The sequence below is a fragment of the Homarus americanus genome, unplaced genomic scaffold, assembly GCF_018991925.1.
Source record: "Homarus americanus isolate GMGI-L3 unplaced genomic scaffold, GMGI_Hamer_2.0 scaffold22250, whole genome shotgun sequence".
In the NCBI taxonomy this organism is placed as follows: Eukaryota; Metazoa; Arthropoda; class Malacostraca; order Decapoda; family Nephropidae; genus Homarus; species Homarus americanus.
Window position 1 is genome coordinate 848,212 of NW_024741189.1, and position 20,571 is coordinate 868,782.

Below are 20,571 nucleotides of genomic sequence, written 5' to 3' on the forward strand. Positions count from 1 at the left end.
GGAGCTAGTAGTGCAGGTAGCTTAGTGCTGTGATGGTGATAGCTAGTAGTGCAGGTAGCTTAGTGCTGTGATGGTGGTAGCTAATAATGGTGGCAGAAAACAGTAATGGTGGTGGCAGGAAACAGTGTTGGTGGTGGCAGGAGACAGTAATAATGATAGCAGGTGACAGTGATGGTGGCAGGACAGTGATGGTGGCCGGAGACAGTGATGGTGGTGTAATAGACAGTGATGGTGGTGGCAGGAGACAGTGATAGTGGTGGCAGAGTACAGTGATAGTAGTGGAGGAAACAGTGATGATGGTGGCAGGAGACAGTGATGGTGGTGGCGAAACAATGATGGTGGCAGGAGACGGTGATGGTTGCAGAAGACGGTGATGGTGGAAGGAGACAGCGATGGTGGTGGCGGAAACAATGATGGTGGCAGGAGACGGTGATTATGGCGGGTGACAGTGATGGTGCAGAGGTGAAAGTGATGGTGATGGCGAGTGACAGTGATGATGGCGGGGAGACAGTGATGGTGGCGAAAACTGATGATGGTGGAAGAGGACATGATGGTGGTGGCAGGCACGGTGATAGTAGTGGAGACAGTGATGGTGGTGGCGAAACAATGATGGTGGCAGGAGACGGTGATTATGGCGGGTGACAGTGATGGTGGAAGGTGAAAGTGATGGTGATGGCAGGTGACAGTGATGATGGCAGGAGACAGTGATGGTGGCAGGAGACAGTGATGGTGGAAGGAGACATGATGGTGGTGGCAGAGCACAGTGATAGTAGTGGAGGAGACAGTGATGGTGGTGGCAGGAAACAATGATGGTGGCAGGAGACAGTGATGGAGGCAGGTTACAGTGATGGTGGTGTCAAGAGACAGTGATTATGGCAGGTGACAGTGATGGTGGAAGGTGAAAGTGATGGTGATGGCAGGTGACAGTGATAATGGCAGGAGACAGTGATGGTGGCAGGAGACAGTGATGGTGGAAGGAGACATGATGGTGGTGGCAGAGCACAGTGATAGTAGTGGAGGAGACAGTGGTGGTGGCAGGTTACAGTGATGGTGGTGTCAAGAGACAGTGATTATGGCAGGTGACAGTGATGGTGGAAGGTGAAAGTGATGGTGATGGCAGGTGACAGTGATAATGGCAGGAGACAGTGATGGTGGCAGGAGACAGTAATGGTGGAAGGAGACATGATGGTGGTGGCAGAGCACAGTGATGGTGGTGGCAGGAAACAATGATGGTGGCAGGAGACAGTGATGGTGGCAGGTTACAGTGATGGTGGTGTCAAGAGACAGTGATTATGGCAGGTGACAGTGATGGTGGAAGGTGAAAGTGATGCGGCAGGAGACAGTGATGGTGGCAGGAGGTTACAGTAATGGTGGTGTCAAGAGACAGTGATTATGGCAGGGACAGTGATGGTGGAAGGTGAAAGTGATGGTGATGGAAGGTGAGAGGTGATGATGGCAGGAGACAGTGATGGTGGCAGGAGACAGTGATGGTGGAAGGAGACAGTGATGGTGGTGGCAGAGCACAGTGATAGTAGTGGAGGAGACATTGATGGTGGTGTCAAGAGACAGTGATTATGGCAGGGGACAGTGATGGTGGAAGGTGAAAGTGATGGTGATTTCAGGTGACAGTGATGATGGCAGGAGACAATGATGGTGGCAGGACAGTGATGGTGGCAGGACAGTGATGGTGGTGTCAAGAGACAGTGATTATGGCAGGGGCAGTGATGGTGGCAGGAGACAGTGATGATGGTGGCGGGAGAAAATGATGGTGGCGGCAGGAGGCAGTGATGGTGGTGGCAGGAGACAGTGATGGGTGGCAGGAGACGGTGATGGCGGCAGGACATTGATAGTGTTGACAGGAGACAGTGATGGTGGCAGGAGACAGTGGTGGTGGCAGGAGACAGTGACAGTGGTGCAGAAGACAGTGAGGGTGGTGGGAGGGAAACAGTGATGGTGGCAGGAGACAGTGATGGTGGCAATGACAGTGATGGTGGTGGCAGGTGTCACTGATGATGGCAGTAGATAGTGATGGCGGTGGCAGGAGACAGTGATAGTGATGCAGAAGACAGTGATGGTGGTGGCAGGAAACAATGATGGTGGCAGGAGACAGTGATGGTGGCAGGTGTCACTGATGATGGCAGTAGACAGTGATGGTTACTGGTGACAGTGATGGTGGTAGCAAGAGACAGTGATGGTGGATGTTGACAGTGATAGTGGTGGCAGGAAACGGTGATGGTGGCAGGTGACGGTGATGGTTTAAGAAAACAGTGATGGTGGTGGCAGGAGACAGTGATGGTGGCAGGAGCCGTGATGGTGACAGAAGACAGTGATGGTGGCAGGTGACAGTGTTGGTGGCGGTAGGAGACAGTGATGGTGGCAGGAGCAGTGATGGTGGCATTAGACAGTGATGGTGGCAAAGACAGTGATGGTGGCAGGTGACAGTGATGGTGCCAGGTAACAGTGATTGTGGCAAGTGACAGTTATAATAACAATGACGCCAGTATAGTAAAATCATGTGCTAAAGCAAATAATCAACAAAATCAACGGAAATAATATAAATTAAACGAAATAATAAACAAAAATGAAGAAATTAATAACCAAATACTAATTAATATATAATAGCTAATCCCAAAACAGTTGATGAATAAATATCCAAATATTCTATCCTTCACATTATTTCCCATACAATTCCATATGTTACCCCAGCCCGTGTGATGCTGATACGACTACCACATTCTTGCATCAGTACTTAAAGTGACTTGCTGTTCGGCAGAATACTCGCGCTGTTCTCAGGTGGAACGTGGGATTCATTGGGTAACAAGCTGATGGATGACCTTCAGAGTTGATCTACCTGACAGAAAATAGCCATTGATAAATCCTTTGGTGTCTAAAGTGTATTACTATATGAGATAATTGTGACCATTAATAGAAAACTAGATAACCTCTCTCTCTCTCTCTCTCTCTCTCTCTCTCTCTCTCTCTCTTCCAGTCACTGGCTCTTAACTTGTGAACGTACGTAAGACACTTTCAGAAGCCCAGTTGCCAGAAATTCTAGTATCGTTTATACAGTGGGATCATCATCCACATCATACACGCCATTATCTCCTGGATCTTGGTGAAGTCATGCAGGTATGGAAACCAAGGTGATGTCATAGAGGTGAGGCTGTGGGGATGAAATCGCACAGGTGAGACCAAATAGATGAATGAACCTTGTCAAATATTAGAGCCAGAGATTCAAGTACTCCTGAAGAGTCACGCCATAATTATCACTTTCCCAAAGCAACAATCTCACCTAAAGAATTACCTCTCTCTCTCTCTCTCTCTCTCTCTCTCTCTCTCTCTCAACTTCAGTCAACAAGCTCACCTAAAGAGTCACACCACCATCCCTCACAACCACAGCCTCGTACTGAACAAATAGAATCCTGCCGCATCATTTTGTGGAAGGTAGTTGTTATCCCAAGGTGACGCACCCATGTCGTAATATTTAATCGCTTGCCGGATGACCTAGCGGGGTTTCATATAGGAAAACTGTCCACTCATCATTTACAGCCGACTGTTGCTTGCTTGCTTACACACACGCGCGCGCGGTGTGTGTGTGTCTGTGTGTCGTCAGAGTATCCAAGGCTGAAAAAGCCAAGCGCTTGTGACCCTAGAGACCCACACATCCACAATGTTGTTCATTTGTAAACATAGAGGCGTTGGTGTTCACTGTTATTGCCTATACTTTGCTCCCACTTATCGATTGTACTTCGAATTTTTATTTTTTAGGTCGCGTTCTTTTCTATTTTTTTTCTTTTTCTCATGTCGTTTCCTCCCCCTGGGAATGGCAGCTTGCGCTTTCATCCCACAAAGTCAACAACATTTACTCAAATAACATATGATTTGGTCCATTGCAAATAATCTCGAGAGGTTCCTCCAGTGAAGGATCAAACAGCTGTCAAGTCTAAGTGTCGCCTTTATGATGTGTTTGTTTCTGAAGTGCTGTGTTGGTGTTCGCTTTAGTCTGTTTGTGGGTAACCTGTTAGTGTTTATTATGTTTATTATTGTAATGATTTCGTAGTCTATCATCATATGACTGTTTTAATAATACACGCACGTATATATATATATATATATATATATATATATATATATATATATATATATATATATATATATTGTAATGTACACAGGTAAGTCAATGTAAACAATAATTAACCCCTAAGTGTCGGGTATCGAACCCGGGCGACCAGGAATCGTAGGTTAGAAGCTTAAACCACTAGACTACGATGGGACTTCATTTGAAAAATAAAATATTTAGGAATTTCATCCGCATATTCAACTATTGTCATTGGTTTTAAATAATCTTATTGAATTGATTTATACAATTTGTTGAGATTACCATTTCATTTATGCCTTGCCCGGGAACCCACAGCGATTTCTAGAGATATGCGTGGACAACAAAAAACACTTATCTGAGTTATCAGTTTTTATATATCAAAACATTCCTTGTGATCACATCTAGTAAAGTTAAAAAAAACATACTCATTTTATGCATCAAAATCTATCGACACACCCGATGTGCGGTTGGGGTGGTTATACAGCCCCGAGTGAATGGTACGACACCAGGATCCCAGCCACACACTCTTGAGTTGGTAATATCGTCATCATTGCCGCACTACAAAATCAACTCGGGTTCTATGGCCCCCCCACCCCCGCCCCTCCATCACAATCTAATTTCTAGGGACGCTCTTGTCTCTAGTGAGTCTAGTCTGTGGTAGATAAGGTGTATAATAATTCTAGATAACTGCCTTATTTTATAAACTTCCTTACTGCTGAGCTCCCACCACGTATAACTTGAGAGAGAGAGAGAGAGAGAGAGAGAATTATTAGTAATTATTCTAGGCAAACAAGGACAGGATGGACAGCAAAAGGCTCTCCCACCCTACACTCCCTCCAGCGTCACAACCGACATGACATTGAAATTTTATAGGAAAGGACGAATGGAGGACCTAAAAGACTAAAAATACATCTGCCCCAGGTAGACGTCCAGAAGACTAGGAAGGTAAACAGCTGTAGTTAATATCTACAGGAGGTCGTTTGGATATAATTGAACCCATAACGATTCAATCTAAATTGCTATTGTTGTCATAACTGTTATATTAGATATACAATTCTGCTCTTATTCGTCATTATTTTCGTTCTTCTACGTTAGTACATCATCAAACAGCTAACCTGAACGACATATACTGTCTCAGAGCACCATCATACAAGATCTTAGTCCACACGTATACAGCTGATAACAGCGGGTCTCTTAACCTTGGCTCCCTAACGCCGTTATGTACGAACGGTTATGTTCCGGTCATCTCCCCTTCCCTTCAATATTTATTTCAGTTACACATTGTATTTAGTTTCTATTGTCCCCGTTTTATGTAAAATTCTAAACTTATTGTAAAGACTTGTAAAAATGTCTTAATTATTGTATATTAGTGTCTATATTAGTATTTTTATTTCATTTTGTAAAGTTTGTACAATGTATTTTTTATTTTTTGTACACTTATGAAAGACTATAAGAAGCAGTTGTGAAGTATAAAAAGAATCAGAAATTATATGTTGATGAAACAAGAAAGTATTGGAACATTTTTATTTTGGTGACGCTCTCTGTAGCTATCGTGTGTGGTGTACATTTATCTATTATTATCTGGGCAATCATGGATAATCATGGTGTTAACTAAAGTATAATGTGTTCATTATGGTCTAAAAAGTAATGAAGTAGTGAGAGAGCATTGCATTTGTTGGGGATAACATTATTTTGAGTGAATTGATTTGTGGCCTTTTATATGTACACGGATGGAGAGCACACGTTTATTATATTTTGTTTGTAAATATTTTTTATTTATGTTTTTTTATTTATAGAGCTGTGTTTTCATTAAACCAGTTTTAATGGGAACAGTGATATTAAATTAAACACCTGTCAGCGTGTCAGGAGATTGTTAGCCAGAAATAAGGTAAAGGGTCTGTGTTTAACATTTAATCTCTCTGTTAACAGAAGCTGTTATTTCAGAGTCTTCTCTGATATTATGGGCCTATGGGCTGGCTATACATCCTCTAGTGAGTCCTATAAGAGGGTGTGAGGTTGTAACAGTTATTATAACTTATTAAGTTATTTTAGACTATTAATGATTATTCTAAAACCACAATTACACATTTTACGTTTTCTTGGCCACGTAAATATTCATTAAGGCATTGCGTCCTAACATTAAACTTAATCATGTTTAACATTAATCATTTTTAATATCTTTGTATAATATTGCCGCAAAAATAAGCTTATAGTTACTGTTTTCCTATAAATCATGATGGAAAATGTGGAGAAACTGAACTTGCCATCTCGACACCGCAATCTATGACAATGATTCCCGTAGGCCTGAAGGACCCCACGGCCAGTAGGTCTAAGGTACAATTTAACTAACCCTGTTTTAGATACACAAAGGAGAGGATTACTAAGATCTGAGTGGATCATTATTCAATCCCATATTGTTAAAAGTGCAATGAAAAATACTTTTTTGCATACTGTGAATCAGTCTGGACCCGATCTTTGGTAATCACAAGAAACACTGGACAACTTGATAGTTCTAAGAGGATGCATTATGCAGCAATGTTAAATGACTTAAAATATCATGTAATAATTGAGTAAAGGAATTCAAAGTTACGAAAGTTGATTGCGTTAATAATATACGCAAATCACTATCTAGAAAAATTACTTGATCAATAAAATTTCCCGAGTGACTTTATATAACAAAAGTGATACCGATCTTGAGCACAAGAAGTAACGGCGACTTACTCAGCGGAGAAAAAAGACTCCTGAGGCCTGAGCAAGTACAAAAACAATGATAACTTATATACTTGAAAGGTGATGTGTTGTGGTGTGTCACGGTCCCTCGAGGAGATGTTAGCTTTCACCAACCTGTTCATTAATGAAAAGGTGAAAGTCACTAAATATACCGCGTTATATATTGAAAGGATCTAAAGAATGTGTTTGTTTTAAAGTAAAGATGTGTATTAGGTGGGAGATAATCAATTAATGACTGTAGTATCCCACTGAGAAATGTTTTTACGAAATGGCAACAGTGTATGGGGCTACGACGATTTGTGACAGCAACTAATCAAACCTAACCTAATCACTAGATATTTAAGATCGTTAAGTAATTAAGAGTGGTTTAGTTGTTTTATATTGTGCGTCATTATTATTGGCTTAGACCTTCAGCCTTCTTGAGGGAATTTTGATGACATCATAAAGTTCTGAAGGAAACTATATTTATTTCACATTCCTTTATTTTTTTCTTCTATTACATAAGCATAAATACATTACAACAAATGTGTTCGAAAAGATCCCCCCCCCCCAAAAAAAAAAATAAGGTAGGAATCCTCTCATTAACCTTTACCAAGAAATGTACTCTTCAACTAAAAGAAACAACCATAATACTAACAAAATATGTAGTTAACACCAAAAATTAATCAAAATACTAGTCCATGGTGTCATAATAAGAATAGCAGAAGTAGTGCTCACTTGGCCTGTTGGTAGAGGAAGCCTTGGCGACACCTGTCATGTCTTGGGGCCAGGGACCATCCTGCCTGAAACAACATTCGTGAATAAGGCCACAGTTTTTCTCTCAGTAATCAAATTATATAAAACATGTTTGATATTTAAACCAAAATTCTAAAAACAGTAATACAAGAGATTGTGGATACTTCCACCCCTCAACAAGGATAAGTACAGCTCCTCCATGGAACTTTACACAGCTAAGTACAAGAAGTCATAATGATCAGAACCCCAAGGAGTATCTCACTCGCAAACCTACCCTGACAATTTTACGGCGATGTGATTCTTATTTGTTGAATTAGGAATATTTTCATACAACATTTTCTCTAAAACAAGTAACTCCAAATACTCATTTGTACTTTTACCCCTCATTTCAACTCATAGTCCTACCCACTGTCAGGTTTCAGTTATCGTTCTAAGGCTCTAGGCTATAAGGCTTTAATATACTCTATGTTACTGCCGTACGTGCTGCCAGTAAGACCCACCCGCATCTCATGACATGCGATTATTCTAAGGAGTAAGGTGGTGGTGCGTTACTAGAGCAACTTCGAGTTGCTCAACAGGGCGTTAGCAGAAAACAAGGTGAAATGTCTGACAACATCCCCTCAGCCCGCTCCTCACTCAGTCTGATGATCGTGGCCCACCTTTGAAGCGCATTAGAGCCTAGGCGTCAATCAATCAGAGCACCGTCCTCATATCTGAGGGTTGGTGACCAAAGTCCTCCCCTCTAAACGTTCTCGGGATGTTTTTACCATTCCTCCAAAGTTTTGTATCTGAGAACCAAGTTTTTAATTTCATACATGCATCCCAGTCTCTACCTTCCCCTAGCCCTCCTGCCCTCAACTTTGCCCATTAATATTTCTGTTATTAATAATAACTTATTATCCTCTCATCCCCAATGATATTATAAGACCAAAGTATCTCATTATTCTTTTGTTTTCCTGTAAAAGTAGCTTATTCTTGGCATTCGCCTATAACACTAGATTTCAAAGACCTCCAACCTCTTCCTGGTGTCCACTAAAAGGGTCCACGCATCTGACCCATAAAATAGTCCTTGCCATATAAAGCCTTTCAGCAGCCCTTTTGTTTTCTCAAATTAAAGTTAATGTCTCCTTTTCATTAGGTCTTTTACATTATTAAATACTGTTTTTTGTTTGTCCTATACTTGCTTTCTTTTCTTCCGTACATCTATCATCACAACTAATGTACTTCCCAAACACACAAAAAAAATTTATTTTAGGATATATTTCCAATTTGAAAACGACCATTACTTTCGTCTTTACAGCATTAACTCTTAAATCATATTTTTCACCCCTTTTCACTAATCTTCGAAAGAGTTTTTGTATTGTCTCTTCACTATATGTGATAAAAGAAATATCATCTGCATATCGGGTATTTGATATTATTTTCCCATTAACTTTAAGTCCTTCATTATCACTAATATAGAAACTTATCTTATTAAGAAATCTGAATATATACTGAATTATATAATGCTGGAGATAGAACACAGCCTTGTCTTACTCCCTGTCTGTGAACCAATTAGTAAGTAAATTCATTATTTACTAACACTGCAGCCTCATGCTGTTAGTAAAGATTCTTTAAAATTCTAATATCTCCTTCATTAATGCGCATTTTTTCCTAGATTTCTATAATTTTATTGTGCATTACCTAAACAAAATCGTTTTTTTTCAAAATCAATAAGCAGATGTCAAAATTTCTTCCGACCTCTGAAGACCTTTCACTCAAAATTCTCCAACCAAATATAGCTTCTTTAGTTCTTTTTCCCTATCTAAAACCATTTTGCTCATCAGATACCTCACTTTCTATTCTAAACTTTATTCTACTTAAAATTATGTTTAATAAAACTTTGCAGGCATGACTTATTAAGTTTATTGTCCAAAACTGGGCGCACTCTAAGGCTCCTGGCTTTATAGGTAATAATACAAATATTGATTTTTTTAAATCATTGGGAAGGTCTGCTTTGAAGTATATATATTACAGATTTTAATAAATCATATTATCCCATTCTCGCCCATTTGCTGTATAAATTCTGCTGGAAGCTTATCAACCCCAAAAGCTATATAATTATTCATTTTGCTCGCAGCTGCCTCAACTTCTGTTTCCAGAATTAATATTTCGATATTCATTTCATTTTCGTTTCTTACCTCTACTCGATCCTTATCTTAGTAAGAGGAAGTGGTAGTAGTATTGGTGTAAGTCGCAGGAAGTGGTTGCAGTAGTGGTGTTAGTAGCAAAAAGTAGTGTTAGTAGCAAAACGTGGTGGTAGTAATGGTGTTAGTAGCAGGAATTGGTAGTAGTAGAGGTGTAAATTGCAGGAAGTGGTGGTAATAGTGGTGTTAGTAGCAAGAATTGGTGGTAGTAGTGGTGTAAGTTGCAGGAAGTGGTGGTGGTACTGGTATTAGTAGCAGGAATGGGTGGCAGTAGTGGCGTTACTAGCTGGAAGTGGCGGTAGTAGTGGTGTTAGTAGCAGGAAGTGGTGGTAGTAGTGGTGTCAGTAGCAAGAAGTGGCGGTAGTAGTGGGTGTAAGTTGCAGGAAGAGGTGGTAGTAGCATGAAGTGATGGTAGTCGAGGTGTCAGTAGCAGGAAGTGGTGATAGTAGTGGCTGTTAGTAGCTAGAAGTGGTGGTAGTCGTTGTAGTTGTGGTTGTAGTCGTTGTAGTCGTGGTGTTAGTAGCAGGAAAAGGTGGTGGTAGTAATGATATTAGTAACAGGCAGTCGTGGTAGTTGTGGTATTAGTAGCAGGAAGTGGTGTAAGCAGCAGGAAGTGGTGGTAGTAGTGGTGTTAGTAGAAGGGAGTGATGGTAGTAGTGGGGAAAGTTGCAGAAAGTGGTGGTAGTAGCAAGAAGTGGAAGTAGTAGTGGTGCTAGTAACAAGAAGTGGCGGTAGTAGTGGAGTTTGTAGCAAGAAGTGGTAGTAGTAGCGGTGCTAGTAGCATGAGGTGGTGGCAGTCGTGGTGGTAGCAGCAGGCAGTGGTGGTGGTAATAGAGGTATTAGTAGCATATAGTGGTGGTGGTAGTGGTAGTGGTATTAATATTGATATTGAAACAGTTTATTTAGACAGACGAACACAGATACAGAGTGGATATATATAATAATAATATTAATATGGCTGAGCCAGTTGAGAGCCTGAGCTCTCTTGAAGACACCTGATATATACTGTACATTTATCTCAAGGAAGTATTATGTAACATTTACTATCATCCGAAATAGTACACGTAAGATAGTAGTAGTAAGAACATATAAGAATGTTACCAGGGGTTACCACTTCAATATTTATTTATTTACTTATTTTATTTATTTTTAACATTTAGATTAAAAGTATTGACATACTTTACAGTGGAGTTGATATACATAAATACGATAACGAAAGGAAGCAATACAACATGGGCTGTATTGGGGTGGAACAAGAGAATAGAGCCCTCAGTATCATGCCTCGTCGGCAAATATATTTATTGCATGCAATGATGGTAGTAGTGGTGTTAGTAGCAGGAAATGGTTGTAGTGGTGGTAGTAGTGGTGTTAATAGCAAGAAGTAGTGGTTGTAGTTGTGCAAGTTGCAGTAAGCGGTGTAAGTTTCAGGAAATGGTGGTAGTAGTGGCGCTAGTAGCAAGAAGTGGTGATAGTAGTGGTGTTAGTAGGAGGAAGTGGTGCTAGTAGTGGTGTAAGTTACAGCAAGTGGTGGTAGTAGTAGTGATAGTAGCAAGAAGTGGTGGTAGTAGTGGTGTTAATAATGGTGTTAGTAGCAGAAAATTGTGGTAATAGGGGTGTTAGTAGCAAGAAGTGAGTGTATTAGTGGCATTTGTAGCAAGAAGTGGTGGTAGTAGGGGTGTTAATAACAAGAAGTGGTGGCAGTAGTTGTGTTAATAACAAAAAATGGTGGTAACAGTGGTGTTAGTAGCAAGCTTTGCAATGCATGTTGAAAACTCCTATATGAATCCATCAGACCTTTATATAGTAAACAACAAGGCTCTAAGAGGGGATACCATCATACAGTCAACAGAGGGAACAACGCAGGGGGACCCTGTTGCAATGGCAATGTACGCAATAGGCCTAGCCGTGCTCCAACACGCAATAAGATTTGAAACAACTGAGTTCAAGCAAGTGGCGTACGCTGATGACCTTACAGGAGCAGGAAAAGTGGAGGACATCAAAAAGTGGTGGGACTTAGTAACATCACGAGGCCCACAAATAGGGTACCACCCAAACGCCAGCAAGTCTTTCCTCATTGTGAAGCCAGAACATTATGAACGGGCAATGGAGGTGTTCGGTGGAAGTGAGGTCAAAATAACGAAGGATAGGCAAAGATACCTAGGCGCAGTAATTGGCACAGCGGACTTCAAGACCGAGTACGAAACGGGAAAGGTGAATGAGTGGGTTAGGGAAATCCAAGCTCTGTCTGAGATTGCTAACACAGAGCTACATGCGGGCTTTGCGGCATACACCCATGGAGTCAGGCATCGCTGGAACTACCTGATGCGCACTATCCCTGATATCGGACCCCTCCTCCACCCTCTGGAAGAAGCTATCAGCGTCAATTTCATTCCCAAATTAGTGAAACACACTCACTTAACCCCAGCAGAAAGGTCACTCCTTGCACTGCCGCCGAGACTGGGAGGAATGGGACTAACCAATCCAGAGGAGATTGTTGCCACTGAACATCAAAACTCAGTTAAGCTCACGGCAGCCCTCACGGACCACATAATAGCTCAGAACGCAACAGGGGAGGTGGATACCAGTGAAGTAAACAAGATTCGAAGGTCCATTACGACAGAACGGCCAAAGTGATAAGTTGCATCAACTGTTGCTGCAAATACCAAAGAATTTGAAGAAAAAAAAAGTAGCTATAGCACAGGCGGTGGGCTCCTCGAACCGGTTAACTACGTTACTCATAAGGGCAAATGGTTTCAGTCTCAATAAACAAGAATTTACAGATGCCAATGCTCTAAGGTACGGTAGGCCAGTAGAAGGTTTGCCCTCCCAATGCGTGTGTGGCTCTTCCTATGACGTCGTTCACGCCATGAGGCACGACGAAGTAAGGGATTTCACAGCAAATATGTTGAAGGAAATCTGCCGTGATATCATAGTAGAACCGACCCTCCTTCCATTGGACCGTGAGATCTTCCAACATAGAACTTCAAACACATCCAACGAAGCCCGTGTTGACGTCAGTGCTCGAGGATTCTGGACGCGGGGACAGCGAGCCTTCTTCGACATCAGGATTTATGATCCCATGGCCGCATGTCACCGTAACTTAGCTCTCGATGCTGCACACAGGAGGAACGAGAACGACAAGATAAGGGCATACGGGAGAGAATTCAGAACGTTGATCAAGGCAGCTTCACCCCTCTAGAGTTTACAACCTCTGGTGGGATGGGACCAAGTGCAAGATGTTTCTACGCCAAACTCGCGGAGGTGACTTCCGAACAGAAGCAGCAGCCCAGAAGTTATGTTACAGCCTGGATGAGATGTCGACTGTCCTTCTCTCTCCTTCGGTCGGCTTTGCTCTGCCTCAGAGGAACGAGAGCTTCGGCCCCAATGCCGACAACAGCTGCAGATATTGACTATGAGGCAACAGTCACTGAATGCCGCTTAGATCTGCGGCTCAACTAACTCAACACAGCCAGGATAGCTACTTATGTATTAGGATATTTAATGATATGGTAATAAAATGACGGCGAAGGTGTGGCCAAGAAGTGGTGGTAGTAATGGTGTTAGTAGCAAGAACTGGTGGCAGTAGTGGTGTTAGTAGCAAGACGTGGTGGTAGTAATGGTGTTAGTAGCAAGAAGTAGTGGCAGTAGTGGTGTTAGTAGCAAGAAGTGGTGGTAGTAGCGGTGTTAGTAGCAAGAAGTGGTGGCAGTAGTGGTGTTAGTAGCGGTGTTAGTAGCAAGACGTGGTGGTAGTAATGGTGTTAGTAGCAAGAGTGGTGGTAGTAATGGTGTTAGTAGCGGTGTTAGTAGTAGCGGTGTTAGTAGAAAAGAAGTGGTGGCAGTAGTGGTGTTAGTAGCAAGAAGTGGTGGTAGTAATGGTGTTAGTAGCAAGAAGTGGTGGCAGTAGTGGTGTTAGTAGCAAGAAGTGGTGGTAGTAATGGTGTTAGTAGCAAGAAGTGGTGGCAGTAGTGGTGTTAGTAGCAATAAGTGGTGGTATTCATGGTGATAGTAGCAGGAAGTGGTGATAGTAGTGGTGTAAGTTGCAGGAAGTGGCGGTAGTAGTGGTGTTAGTAGCAAGAAATGGTGGTAATAGTGGCGTTAGTAGCAAGAAGTGGTGGTAGTAGTGGTGTTAGTAGCAAGAAATGGTGGTAGTAGTGGTGTTAGTAGCAAGAAGTGGTGGTAGTAGTGGTGTTAGTAGCAAGAAGTGGTGGTAGTAGTGGTGTTAGCAGGCAGTGGTGGTGGTGGTAGTAGTGGTGTTAATAGCTGGTAGTGGTAGTAGTAGCGTTCACTTAAGCTCACGGCAGCCCTCACTGACCACATAATTGCCCAGAATGCAACAGGGGAAGTGGACACCAGCGAAGTTAATAAGATCCGTAGGTCCATTACAACAGATCGGCAGCACTGCCAAAATGACATGTTGCAGCAACTGTTGCTGCTGGCTCCAGAAAATTTGACAAAAAAAGTAGCTATAGCGCAGGAGGTGGGCGCCTCGAACTGGCTAACTACGTTACCGATAAGGGCAAATGGTTTCAGCCTTAACAAACAAGAATTTACAGATGCCATTGCTCTAAGGTACGGTTGGCCAGTAGATGGTTTGCCCTCCCAATGCGTGTGTGGCTCTTCCTATGATGGCGATCACGCCATGGTTTGCAAGAAGGGGGGCTTCATATGCATGAGGCATGACGAGGTAAGGGATCTCACAGCAAATATGTTGAAGGAAATCTGCCGGGACGTCATGGTAGAACCGACCCTCCTTCCACTGGATGGCGAGATCTTCCAACACAGGACTTCAAACACATCTAACGAAGCCCGTGTGGATGTCAGTGCTCGAGGATTCTGGACTCGGGGACAGCGAGCTTTCTTCGACATCAGGATTTTTTATCCCATGGCCGTTTGTCACCGTAACCTAACTCTCGATGCTGCGCATAGGAGGAACGAGAACGACAAGAGAAGGGCATATGGGGAGAGAATTCAAAACGTTGATCAAGGCAGCTTCACTCCTCTAGTGTTCACAACCTCTGGTGGGATGGGCCCAAGTGCAAGATGTTTCTACGCCAGACTCGCGGAGCTGATCTCCGAACAGAAGCAGCAGCCCAGAAGTTATGTCACAGCCTGGATGAGATGTCGACTGTCCTTCTCTCTCCTTCGGTCGGCTTTGCTCTGCCTCAGGGGAATGAGAGCTTCTGCCCCTACTCCGACAACTGCTGCAGATATCGACTATGAGGCTACAGTCACTGAATGCCGCATGGATCTGCGGCTCAACTAATTTAACACAGATAGGATAGTTTCTTATGTATTAGGATATTTAATATTGAGGTAAATAAATGGTGGCGAAGGTGTGGCTATTGGGGGAGGCTGGAGGCCACGATTTAAAAAAAAAAAAAAAAAAAGTAGCGTTCTTTGTAGCAGGAAGTGGTGGTAGTATCAGGCTGTCGTGATGGTGGTGGTAGCAGTGGTGTTAATAGCAGGCAGTGGTGGTGGTGGTAGTAGTGGTGCTAGTAGCAGGTAGTGGTGGAGTTAGCAGGCAGAAAGTGGTGGTAGTAATTCCAGCTGGATTTACTTTCTACCATAGGTATTCATTTAATTATATATTTTTATTATTTATCATTTCACCACTTCTGGCGGTTTGTCTGTTCTTTGTTAGTTTTTTTTTTTTTGTGAACAGGATTGTCCATTGTACAGGAGGATAGATTATTGTAGTACATGGAGGAAACTTGTGATGTCAGTATTCGAGTATACTATGTTCAGCTTACTTAGCCAGTGTATACATTTGCAATGATAAATAAGAGCATCAAGTATGAAAGGAATTTATTGTTATCTTTAATATTGTCACAACTGCAGTTGAAAATTATATTACAAACACGAAGCAACTGCTCATTCATGAAATCGATTACTACTATATTATGTGGAAGGAAAATGCAGGGGTTAAAAAGGTATTTGCTCCCGTATTGGCACTGAGTGGCAGGACCGTAACTACTGTACAGTATAACCTAAATTTATCATAAATGCGCTAACAGGTACAATCATGCAAATAATCATACAGGCATGAAATTTGGTTTGAGCATTGAATATGGGCTATTTATCAAATCTATCCAATTGGACATTCAAAATTCCAAGATGGCGGCCATTTTCCAAGATGACAGCCAAATTGTCCTGACCGAAATATTTTTTACATATAATGACTTATTATTGGACAATCTGTGCACAAAAGATGTCTATTCCTATGTTTTAAAGCATCCTGGAACAGATTATGATTGTTTTGGAACCCTCAGATATGTGTTTTGTGCATAAAGTAACGGTTCTGCACATACTTTTACTTCTTTTCATGATACATGTAAGCGATTCTTAGTTAATCAATGAGAAATATGTTTATATTTTGCCCATATCCTGGGGAGATATTGTTATAAAAAATATTTCATATTTACAGCTGCTGGAATGTGCAGATACATTTACATCATTGTCCACAGTCTTTCTTGCACATATTTCCTCTTTTTTTTATATCATATTCGCCACTTATCAGCTTACTAGCCGTTTGGGGTCTATCCAGTGTTAGTACAGGAGGAAACCGGGGACCGGGAAACCTGTGGTGTTTGGTAGGGACACACTGGATAACACCCTTCTCACGTGTGTCCGGGCCGAGGTTCGAACCCTTGACATATTGGTGAGAGTTTTCCGCGTTTAGCTGTACCACCAACTCCTTTCTTTATCCAGCCCCAGTTAGCAGGACTTAGAATATCTGGTTGGGCTACCGTTGCCTGACCCCAAATCATTCCACCTTGATAGGCTGCACGCTTTACATGTTCCTTTAGGGAAGACCGTGTTGGTGGAATTTCATTATATGATCTCTGTTTGCGAGGAAATAAATCAAGTCTTGCACCATTGACTCATAAAGCTGGACTTGAACTGTCAGACATCACCACCACAAACCTTTCCAAGACACGGAGGTCTTCTTCACTAACTGATGTAGGACACTGACTGAGTTTGGTGAAGTTACTGAAGACCTATACCACGGAAGGCTTACACAACATCACAACCACAGAATGCATGGAAAAATATGATTCCAGTGGCCTTTTCAGGCCCTATGGCTACAACTAACTCATCATCAGGAATCCATCTTGTATAAGCCCCTTGACCATAAGAAATCCACATTTCTTCAAGACCAATTTCTCCTAGTGATGTAAACACAGATGTAGCTATGGCAATAATATTTGTGTCATTGGCTTTTGTGAGAACTCTTTTACTGACTTCCAATACAACTTTTCTTGCATGTACAAAGAGGCGAGTATCTGCCTTTTCATGGGAGCATGGAGTCGACTTTTCTAGAAGCGTATCATGGTTGCTAATGTACAGTGCAGCTAAGCAAGCAGGATGATATTTCATCTCTTGTGTCACTACATCTCCTGCACTAAGTTTAGCAAGGAGTCTTTTGTCACTGAGTGTCTTTGGACATTCATTGAGTCTGTCATTGAGCTTCACTGTCATTGCTTGTCTGAGGGCACTCTCTGGTGCTGGCTTGTCACACATAAACCTTTCTGTTGTGGTTTTTGTGTCTTTTGGCTTTCGTGGTACCTTACTTCTGCAACCTTCATCACTGTCAACTACAAAGGTAGTTGCTCTTTTGGGGGGCTCTTTGCAACATTGTGTCGTTAAGCCTAAGTCTACAGCTCGCATGATATTTTGCATTATTTTTCCTCAATGTTTCTGCAATACCATCCCCATCATCTAGTCATTCCATATCAAGAGGAATATTATTGGCTAATTTGCTGTAGCCATCTTCCTCTCTTCTAGTAGGGTTAGTCTTTGGAGATTTAAGTTCTCCCTTCGTATCATCTTGACACAAACAGCACTTGGCCTAGTTTGTTTTCCTTTCCGGATTACTGTTAGGACCAATGTGCATTGCCATTGTGGTACAGAGCCGAGCGTTTATCTTTTTACCACTCTTTATTACATGTACTTTCCTGTATGGGATACAACTAAGCTCAAGCAATTGTTTTCCCTACACCTAGCCCGATCGTTCACCCAGTGTCATTTAAGTCTCGTGCGATCTGTACACCATCCGGCTAACTTTAACCCCCACTGTCCTTGGCTCGGGTCTCCCACGTTTGCACATCTTGTCAATTCAGGTGCGGCTACCTAACTTTATTTGGGGCTGATTAAGCAACATTTGGGACACTAAGTACTTGTATATATATCAATTTTTACTATAAGTTTTGTACTTAACTGAACCCCGTGCTGAATTTCACAGCAGTGTTGTCACCAGTGTGCCCTGGTAGTACATTGACATTCACTCTTTATAAGCGTGTTTCCTTAGAATGCTATCCATTTTAGAGTTTTCAACACACAATTCAGATTCTACATACTCAAAAACATGGAAATCAACACTGAAATCACCTGAATTGATGAACGCAAAGAAAATCTGACATCCACATTTGGCGGCCACTTTGGAAAATGGCCGCCATCTTGGAATTTTGAATGTCAAATCAGATAGAATTGAATTTTCATGTCAATTTTCATACTTGCATCACCATTTGCAACATTCCCTCAAAAATGACACCTAGCTGCTCTGCTATGTGTGCTTTTAAATGACTGGTGAAATTGCATTTTAAGACCCACTGAATAGCCTCCTTTTGATAGCTTATTTGGGGTAGCTCTACCTCCTCGTTCCAGACATGCAACACAAAGTTGTGCCAAATTAAAAAAAAAGTTATAGTCAATTTAACTTTGCATTTCGCCTCATTAGACCGGTGGTCTGCAACACACGTACCGCTATATCGCACATAAAAATGTAAACAAACAGCGTTCTTACCTTTCTTCAATTGGTTTCCTACATTTTTAAATGTACATTTGAAAAGAGATAAAAGTACGCTATAGACAACTATAAAAGGAGGGGAGTTACTCGATGGCTGCTACTGGACAATCAAGTTCACAACAAAGTGAACAAGAGACCTGCCGTCCGAATGGCTAGTAAGCTAAGTGGTGAAATGGTAAATTAAGCTGTAATTTAACCGTCAATGCTTATGAATCAGCCACATAACTATGAACTTACCTTTTCCTGTCTTTTGGGAAGAAATGAAACCTTACCTCTCTATCATTTCCTTAGTTTTTCCCAGAAGCAACACAACGGTAGCCGGCGTTTGGATCCATGTTTATATCTACCGCCATGCCCCCTAGCACACGTTGAAGCGCAAAATATGTAAATATTTTTTAAACAAACAGCCGACACACCAGCGATCCAGCTCTATCTCCAAGACAAGCATCCAATTAATATGGATTCACGTACTCTTGTAAGTCTAATAGTTTCTTATGATATTCCTTGGACAGGGCAGTCAGCGGTGTGTGTGTGTGTGTGTGTGTGTGGCTGTGCGAGAGAGAGAGACTGTGCACATTTGTACGACTGCACGATTGTGACACGCCTTAACCTCCGTCAGCCGTGAACAATACAGTTGATGTTGACAGGATAAACATTAATTTCCTCTCGCCCATCACACACTCGGAAAAAAAGACTAAGTAAGTGTTGACCTACGTGACTGTTCGTTCCCTCAGTAGGAGAATATTTCTGCCACGACACCATGACGAATCTTTCTCGGTGCGACTTTAAGGTCCGCCCATCCTGTTCGTCCGCCTGCCGAGTATGTTTAACCCCTTCTGAGCTCTTCCGAAGGGGAAACCGGGGTCTGTGTAGCCGTAAAAAGAGAGATCTATGAATTTTTAAAAAATGTATAAGCAATTAATGGGCTCCTTTAGCTACTAGAGACAAAGAAACGCGAATTATAGGCTTCAAGTCTTTTTTTGTGTGCAAAGATTCATATTTACAGGCAGAACTTCCCGGTGATTCTAGACATATGGAAAAATAAACCCGTAAACATCCAACTCATGTGAGACAGCAGAAAAAAAGCCTTTCCCAACACGGAAAATCCCTGGGTGGTTAAGAGCTCGTGAAAATATTAACAAAGCGATGAGACAAACATTAGCCAGCAGAGGAGCACACAACACCTGTTGGAGTGTAGGATACTACTTATACTAATACTATACTACGATTTTTTTTTCAACAGGCCTCCAGTCTCCCCAATAGCCACACCTTCGCCGCCATTTTATTATTACTATAACTACTACTACACCTTTTCACATATCCGTTGAGACATTGTTACATAACTATTTGACAAATTTCATAACAGAATGACAGAACACATATCGAATGACAATCTAAAATAACTGTTCGTTCATGCTAAAGGAAGTGATTGACATAAGTTAACAAGTTGACAGACGTGAACAATAAATCGACAGTCTACATATAGTTTGAGAATGTAACAATTGGAGAATGACATACCACCAACAGTTATTTTAGATTGTCATTCGATATGTGTTCTATCATTCGGTTTTGAAATTTGTCAAATAGTTATGTAACAATGTCCCAACGGATATGTGAAAAGGTGTATTTCTTTATGGCCTCTAACCTCCCTTTATAGCCATACTTTCTCCTTAGATTTTATCACTTAACTGTCCTAATTAAAAAATATCTATCCTAGATGAGTTAGTTAAGCTGCAGATCTATGCAGCATTCGGTGACTGTTGCCTCATAGTCCATGTCTGTCGCATAGATCTGCAGCTTAACTAACTCAGCTAAGGTAGATATTGTTGGTTTAGGGGCCGATGATCGTGTTCCCCTGAGACACATCAGAGCAGACCTGAGCAAAGAGAAGGATACGCGACACCTCAATCAGGCCACAACAGTTCATAATAGGACTCCTCGCGAGCGTCTCTCCAACAACCACAAAAGAAGAGTGTTATCGTCTCATCAACAAGAGATTTACATCCATTAAATCC

The 20,571-nt window shown here is 41.8% G+C and overlaps 1 protein-coding gene across 1 annotated transcript in view; it reads right to left on the minus strand.

The window, feature by feature from the left end:
• Nucleotides 1-7,318: 7,318 nt before the first annotated feature.
• Nucleotides 7,319-20,571, minus strand: part of LOC121875648 — a 45,333-nt gene continuing 32,080 nt past the window's right edge. The window contains exons 3-4 of the mRNA XM_042380269.1: nucleotides 19,271-19,421; nucleotides 7,319-7,611 (exon numbers count right to left, since the gene is read on the minus strand). Coding sequence (XP_042236203.1) covers nucleotides 7,543-7,611; nucleotides 19,271-19,421 — 220 coding nt within the window. The 3' untranslated portion in view covers nucleotides 7,319-7,542. The remainder of the gene's footprint in view (nucleotides 7,612-19,270; nucleotides 19,422-20,571) is intronic.